The sequence below is a fragment of the Colobus angolensis genome, unplaced genomic scaffold (assembly GCF_000951035.1).
Source record: "Colobus angolensis palliatus isolate OR3802 unplaced genomic scaffold, Cang.pa_1.0 Scaffold216, whole genome shotgun sequence".
NCBI classification, from domain to species: domain Eukaryota; kingdom Metazoa; phylum Chordata; class Mammalia; order Primates; family Cercopithecidae; genus Colobus; species Colobus angolensis.
Window position 1 is genome coordinate 171,578 of NW_012115333.1, and position 8,575 is coordinate 180,152.

The window sequence follows — 8,575 nt, forward strand, 5'->3', positions numbered from 1 at the left end:
AAAAAAAAAAAAAAAAGAAAACCAGAACTCAAAACCAGAGACATCTCACATTCTGCATTTATCTTTGGGTATCTTCCCCACCTTAAAGCCGAAAAACTTTGCTCTGCAAAATGAAAACTATTTAAATTTGTTTTATTGCAAACTTCCCACTCAGGCCTCTACCACCCCAATCCCTTCCCACCCTCCACGCGCCCCCACTTCCCACTCCCTCCACTCCCACCTCAACTTGCCAGTCTTCCATGTACCAGGGCTCGACCACCCCCACATCCCACTGGCCCTCCACCTCCCTACACCTTCAGTCCCCTACTCCCACTCCAAGGAAATCTCCCACCTATCGGTTGTCAACCTCTTCCCCCACCTCTACTCCCCACTGTCAATCTTACCCAGAATAGGCTACCACCGCCCCCTCATCACCTTCCTCCTTCTGCCCAACCTCCACTGCCCCCTTACCCCCCGCCACTCTGGCTTCTCACTGGTCTTACATGAATCCGGCCACCCGCTTCCCACTCCCTATTCCTGCCTCCGGCCTCCAGTCAATCTTCCACCAAACAGGCCTTGACCCCTCCCCAACTCCTTCCGCCTATCAGGTCTGGACCCTACCCTCACCATTCTCGCCTCAGTCTTCCACCAATCAGGCCTCAACCCAACCACCCTTCCCCCACACTCGTACCTCCAGCCACCTCCAGCCACCTTCAGCCACCTTCAACTGCTTCCAACCGGTTTTTCAAGCAGGCTTCCACTCCCCCCACACCTCTATCCAACTTCTGCCCTACCCCACTCCTGTCTCCCACCACCACTCAGTCCTCAGCCAATGAGACTTCGACCCCCCCCAACACACACACCCCCTACCCACAACCACTGGCTCCCACCTCCCCCCATGGCCAACACTGCCCCCTCCACCTTCCCCCAATGCTGCAACGGGCACCCCTATTTCTCCCCAGGGTCACTGGCACCCCCACCTGCTCCTACGCCGCCACTGGTGCCCCCACCTCCCCCAATGCCACCACGTGCGTCCCCGCTTCTCCCCATGCTGCCACTGGCACCCCTACCTCCAATGCCGCCACCGGCGTCCCCACTTCTCCCCACGCCCACCAGCACCACCACGTGCTCCTAGGCCACTTCCGCCACCACCAAGTGCTCCTACGCCGCCACCAGAACCCCCACTTCCCCCAACGTCGCCATTGGCACCCCCACCTTCAATGCGGCCACTGGCGCCCCCACTTCTCCCCACGCCGCCAGTGCTACTATATGCTCCTATGCCACCATCGACGCCACCAACTATTCCTAGGCCACCACCGGCGCCCCCACCTCCCCCAACACTGCCACTGGCACCCCTACTGCTCCCCACCCGCCACTAGGAACACCACCACTGGCGCTCCCACCTCCCCCAATATCGCAACCAGCGTCCCCACTTCTCCCCATGCCGCCACCGGTGCCACGTATTCCTACGCAGCCACTGGCGCCACCACATGCTCCTGCGCGGCCACCAGCACTCCCACTTCCCCAAAGGCTGCCAGTGGTGCCCCCACTTCTCCCCACACCGCCACTGGCGCCACCACTTGCTCCTACACCACCAGCACCCCCACCCCCACTTCCCCCAGCGCTACCACGGCACCCCCACTTCCCCCAACGCCGCCACTGGTGCCCCACTTCTCCCCACCCACCACTGGCACCAACACCTCCTTCTGTGCCACCACTGGCACCCCCACCTTCAACGCCGCCACTGGCGCCACCACTGGCGCCTCCATCTCCCCCAATGCCGCCAATGGCGGCCCACTTCTCCCAACGCAGCCACTGGCGCAACCATATGGTCCTACACCACCACCGGCGCCCCCCACCTCCCCCAGCGCCACCACTGGCGCCTCCACTTCTCCCCACGCTGCCACTTCCTGTACTCCCACCTCAGGCCTACATGGGCAACCAGAGTCCAAGGTATACAGTGGTCCTGATTTCAGTCACTCAATTGGGATTAGCCTCTGGACCACTTCAGCACCCATTTGAGTCCGACCAGCCGGTCACCTACCTGGTGTTGCAGCCTCTGGCGTGGCCGGCAGCAGCTCACCTCCAACTGCCCGTGGAGTATGTGCAAAGATCCCGAGCAACTGCGATGAACAACGCCAGACGCAGGCCCTTTTATAGTGCCCAGACCTAGGGGGCGGTAGGAACTCACGTGCGCCCGCCCGTGCTCCCCTGTACCCACCTATCACAGTGTGGTCACGAGGCAAATTTGAACTTCGCGCCTGTGAACTTGGCGCCTAGCTGTAATGCTTCCGGAATCTGGTCTATTGCTTTCCACTCGCACGGATGTTGCTTATTTGTCCCAAAAGCGCCATTTCAATACTAGAGCGTGGGCACTCGAGGCCAATTCTGTGATTAAAAGTCCCTAACAACTTTCTGATAAAGAGAAACCATGTGAAATCCCTCCTAACAAACTTTTATCCTGCGGTTACTTGGATAAGTGAGCCTTGTTCCCTACTTGAATTGTCCAGACCTCTAAGTCCGTTATTGCGAACACTGGGGGAGGGCGCGGGAACTGGGGCGAGGGCGCGGGAACTCGGGCGAGGGCGCGGGAACTCGGGCGAGGGCGCGGGAACACGGGGTGGGCGGGGGAGCGGGGGGGCAGGGGTTGCAGGGAAGGCCACCTAGACCCCTAGATAAGCGCAAGGCAGCAACTCAACAGCGCCTGGCAACAGCGAACTATGATGTTTACTTCCAGAACCCTCCGAACACTAGAGATAAAAAAAGGTTGGTTACTTGAGGCTTTTGGGCACTCACTCCCTACACACCAAGAGAAACAAACGGGGGAAGCAGCGCTTTCTAGAGTGTGCCATTTTCTCCAGCGAGCATCCATATATTTCATAATGTATGCCTTTGGGTAACAGAACACAAATAAAATGGCCCTGCGTTTGATATTATTTTGTGCTAAGCATTGTTCCCAGTGTCTCACGATTTAATTCATACACTTTTTAAAGTAGGCAATTGTTAGCACTCTCATTTTAGGGATCACACAGCTAGAAAGGGGCAGAGCTGGCCGGGGACAGTGGCTCAGGCCTGTAACCCCAGCACTTTGGGAGGTTGAGGTGGGTTGATCACGAGGTCAGGAGTTCGAGACCAGCCTGGCCAACATGGTAAAACTCCGTCTCTACTAAAGACAAAAAAAATTAGCCAGTCGTGGTGGCATGCCCCTATAATCCCAGCTACTCGGGAGGCTGTGGCAGGAGAATCACTTGAACCTGGGAGGTGGAGGTTGCAGTGAGCCGAGATCATGCCATTGCACTCTTGTCTGGGGACAGGGCGAGACTCAAGAAAAAAAAAAAAAAAAAGGCAGAGCTGAGCTTCAAACTCCAACTCTAGTTTCAAAACCTGCTCTTAAGCACCAGATTGCCTACCTAAATACAGATACTTTCTCAGTTGATTAAAAAATTGGATAAAGGGGGCTGATTACTCTCTCTCTCTCTCTACAATGAAGTTGCAAATTTACTTCTACAAGCCTCTTTATAAGAATGGGGATTACATGACTGTGCCTCAGGTTTGGGCAAAAAACCAAAAAATGTTAGCTATAATTGAGAGGCATATGCTTCAAGTAAAAGAGTGGGTCAGGTTTGGAATCAAATCTTAAAATGGGCAGTTCAGAAATTACACACATTTACTCAAGGTGTGCAAGCAACTCCTTTAGACTGAAGGCAGGAGGAACAGAAGTAAACTGGAAATAATGTAGATTTTTCAACAGAAGCGGATAGGAGTAAAAACTTTTGAGTAGGCTTTCTTCCCATAATAATCTTTTAGGAAACAAACACTAATCCACATCAGGGCTTTAAGAAGTTGGGAAGTAAATTATGCGAAGTTTTACTGAAAAAAAATCTTCCCTCTCATTTAAAATATCTCTGAGAAAACTGGCAAACAGCGTGTTCTGACCCCTCATGAATTGGTATCTTCCTCCATGATGCTGGTGGCAGAGTTCGACCACTATACAGAGCAGGAAGGAAAATAATTTTGCCCCCAAAAGCCAAGAAAAGAATGGTCCACACGAAGACCAAGACTACAAGGGTAAATGAAAACAGAGAGGTCATAAGCAAAAGAGGAGCAAGCATGAATGGGTGTGTTGGGGATCACAGGCTGTCGTCCAGGCTGGAGTGCAATGGCACGATCTCAGTTCATTGCAACCTCTGCCTCCTGGGTTCAAGCGATTCTCCTGTCTCAGCCTCATATGTAGCTGGGATTACAAGCGTGTGTGCCACAACTCCCAGCTAGTTTTCTGTATTTTTAGTAGAGACGGAGTTTCACCATGTTAGCCAGGCTGGTCTTGAACTCCTGACCTCAAGTGATTCACCTGCCTCGGCCTCCCAAAGTGCTGGGGTTACAGGCGTGAGCCACCACACCCAGCCACTTTGCCTTCTTAATGGATCATAAACTAACCCCCAACCCTCCACCAGACCTGGCTGAGAAAACAATTCCTAATATCATAGCTACAGCAGGGAAATTTGGTCCTTTGATGCTGTTTGAAGCTGTTCAAATACAGGTTTCATCACTGGATGACCCTATTCATCAGGCCAACACTCAATATAACAGGACACAAAATACATCAGCCGTATTAAGGGGAAATCATTCATTTATTATTTAAGGATCGCAAGACAACATCTTAATTTCTGTAGCACGATTTAAATGTTTTACTTCTTTGATAAAGCAGAGTACAACAGAAAAAAAAAAAAAACAATTAGTTTCCAGTAATATCTATATCTCTAATCAGAATTAAGTCTTCCACAGACAAGTTACCTGGAAATAAAAGCCTGTTACAATAAGCAAAGCTTCAACCAGAGCGGCTACTTTTCGTGCCAGGAAAAAGTTCATCCCTATAGGAGGAATGATGTGCTATGTAAAACGGCTGTAAGGTCACAGCCTTGAGGGCATTGGAAGTATATTACCCTATTCCACATTAAGTAGTTCGGTGAATTTCAAACGTCAGTTTATCTGCAACCATGCTGGCAACCTTTAACTGGTATTTCAATCATCCAGTAAAAAATAAATTAAGAAATCCCTTCACGGATATTCCGTGATTTACATTGTTAAAAGGTACACTGTTCATTAACATGTAATTCTGGTTCCGAATTACCTTTGAGACTCCTTGCTCAAAATTTGGTTAACAGTAAGCATCTTTCAGAAATTCAAGTTCTTATTAATCAATAATTTGTCAGCTAGGATACATTCAGGCATCAGCTGCAACTACAGAATAGGTGCACAGCCTCAGCGCTTTGGAAAGACATAACCTAGAACACTACTAGCAGACAAAAAATTATCTGCGACTGGATAGCGTAAGTGCAGTACAGCGAGACAAAACATATATTCATATGCTGGCTTGTTTAAGCCTCAAACCCTCGACTCTTTGTTGAGATCTCATAATTTTATTCCTATGACTTTAATAACTCAAGTTCCAGGAGGACTATAAGTCTAATTTGTACTCCAAACCAAATAGCAGTGCAGTTTGCTACTATTGAGGCTGAATCTGTACAGACTTCAAGACCAAGTCCAGAAGACAGTTATTATCTAAAATATAATTACTTGAATACACAGATGGTCCTTCAGAGATTTTACCTATAACCTGTTTCTTGATGAAGGTTATTTAATGCACTGGAGATAACTGTGACTTACTGATCAAATACTCGAATACTTATACTTACCTGGGATTTCATTTCTGCTGAAAGAAATAGGAAGAACAGGACTCACTTTAAGAAAAAAAAAAAAAAAACTTTAGAAAGGAAGGTAAAAATCTTACACACACTATCACTTTTGGAAGCAGCATAGAAGGGGCAAGTCAAGGGTAAAACACTGGTGAAACAGGTCAAAATTAGGCCAAAAAAAAAAAAAAAAAGCTGTATTATTATCAATGACAGTACCACAACTGTGCCCTTGATAATTAGTCATCACTCCTAAAAATCTTCATTTGGCACCAGATGGTGTGTTTAAGAGAAACACCCTAGGATGTTTTGAATCAGACTTGATTTTGTTAGTTGAGTTACAGGAGAATTTTAAGGGTGGGGGTATGGGGGTCAGGGAAGAGAAGGAAATGGGAAATGGACCAGAAAAAATCTTGAGTCGTCATCTAAATCAACAAAGCACTGATAGCTCCAAACATTAGGTCAGACACTAAAACGACTGATATAGGCTCAAGTGGTTTATAAAACCTATAAAAAGACTACACCAGCAAAATCCCTGTCAATCTGTCAGAGTTGAGAAACTAGAACAGGGAGTAACATTTTAGCTTAAAACCTTATCTCAAGAGAATCATATACACTTCACATGAATAAAAATACCTGAAACCAAACATTTTTAAAAGCTCCAGTACCCAAAATATAAAGAAAAAAGTTACTCCAGAAGACTGAATCAATCCATGGAATCACAAAGCGGCCGGACAATCTATATCTCCCCTCCACACTAACCATCCCATGGAAGACCAAGGGAGATCAGACCTTCCAGACCTATGCACCATCTGGTCGCTGCAAAATTCTATGGAGATTCCTTGTGGAACAGCGGTTTCCCATGTCTTGTGTCTCTCCCTACCATGCAGGAAGCAAGTCTGGCTGTGCTATTCTATTACCATTATATATCACCCATCTGCAACAAGGTACTGTACAGACAAGTAAGAAGTATGTTATCTAGTTCCCTTTCCCCCAGAAGGTTGAGGCTCAGGTATAGGGGTAATTCTCCTGTGCAGTCTTTATTTACACTGACTCAGTGACTTCAACAGGCTTAATCATGTGGTCAGGTTTGTTGCCAGCTGCATAATGCTCCCACATCTGTAGATAGAGCCGCTCTAGTTCCATTGTGTATTGTTTGGTGTTGAACAGAGGGCTAGATATTCTTTGTTTCCAGACTTTGCCACGAATTTTCTTCAGGCTGAGTAATAAAAAACGAGAAACCAGTTTACAAATCAGAGCAGAAAACTCAGAAACACACCCTATAGATACCTAGTTCCCTTTGTGGCAAAAAATCCATGACCAAACTTTACGCTATCTCATTTCCTGATTGGCTTCCTGTTAAAAAGGGAAGGGTCACAGCTTACATAATGCTAACACTGAAATGAGCTCAACTCCATGTACTCTGAGAAAACTTAGTTCTTTCCTAAACAAGTACATCCAAGGGATACCACGCATTCTCCATTTCATTTTATTTCTACCTTTAAAATAACAAGAATTGACAATGGCACATGACTATTCCTATGTACTGTTAGAATATAAACTGCTTAGCTTTTTGGTAAGCAATTTAGCAATGTATGTATTAACCTTAAATGTTCATAACCCTCTGGCCTAACAATAACACTTTTAAATCTATTAAAAAGAAATTATCAGATGCAAAAACATACAGGACCATGCAAATATATTCATTGAAGCATCATTTACAAAAGTTAAAAATAAATGTAAGATGAAGTATTCAATTTATGGTCATTTTAACGAAATAGGAAACCACTCAAGGGGAAGACAAATACAGCAAGTCTACTGTTGTAATTTTCCACTGTAATTTTCCACTTGTACCTGAACTGAGTTGTTCAGATTTTTAAACACTGCTAACATCACCAAGAGTATGGTTCTGTTCAGAAATAAAAAAGTAACTGATTCTTCAGGAAACACAGGGGAAAAGATTTCTACTTCCCTTTTGAATATATTATTTTTCATGAGATTATTCTTAGATGAAGAGCTAAATACTTTAGAACCAGAAGCCAGAACATTTTCATGCATTTTTAAAAGCAATAATTTTTATTTATTTTCTTCTAATTTTTGAAATAGAGTCTCACTCTGTTGCCCAGGCTGGAGTGCAATGGCACAATGACAGCTCACTGCAGCCTCAACCTCCTTGGCTCAAGCAATCCTCCTGCCTCAGCCTCCCGAGAAGCCGAGACTACAGGCACGCACCACTACACTCAGCTATTTTTGTATTTTTTGTAGAGATGGGGTCTCGCCATGTTGTCCAGGCTGGTCTCGAACTCCTGGGCTCAAGCAATCCTCTTCCCTCAGCCTCTCAAAGCGCTGGGATTATAGACATGAGCCACCATGCTCAACTTTGTTTTAATGTTTGTTGTGACAGAAGTAGTAAAATGGTTGTGCATATCTGTTGGTCTCAATGTCCATATTAGACCATGTCCATATTAATGCTACCCTCCAAAGAGAAAGACCTGTGCACTCTATTTTTTTTTAAATTCTATGTCAATAGGAAATAAACTGTAGTACATACACACAGTGAAATACCACTCAGCGTAAGAAATAAACTTGCTGAAAGAAGCCTTTAGAGTGCATATTGACATAGTTCCATTTGGATAAAATTCTAGAAAAGCAAAACTAATTTATGGAAGGGAAAAAAATGCTCCAGAACAGTGGTTGTCTCTGGGGGTTGGTGAAAAAGACTGACTGAAAAGGAGCATGAAGAATCTCTCTGGAGTGATAATGTTCTTTGTCTTCATAGGAGTTTGGGTTACAAAGGTATTTCTCGGTTGGGCACGGTGGCTCACACCTGTAATCCCAGCACTTTGGGAGGCTGAGGCGGGCGGATCACAAGGTCAGGAGATCAAGACTATCCTGGCTAACAC

General features: G+C 46.3%; 1 protein-coding gene across 2 annotated transcripts in view; it reads right to left on the reverse strand.

Moving 5' to 3' along the window:
* Nucleotides 1-4,591: 4,591 nt before the first annotated feature.
* Nucleotides 4,592-8,575, reverse strand: part of OGT (O-linked N-acetylglucosamine (GlcNAc) transferase) — a 41,502-nt gene continuing 37,518 nt past the window's right edge. For both annotated transcript variants that reach the window (XM_011943085.1, XM_011943084.1), the window contains exon 22: nucleotides 4,592-6,891. In XM_011943085.1, coding sequence (XP_011798475.1) covers nucleotides 6,717-6,891 — 175 coding nt within the window. In that variant the 3' untranslated portion in view covers nucleotides 4,592-6,716. The remainder of the gene's footprint in view (nucleotides 6,892-8,575) is intronic.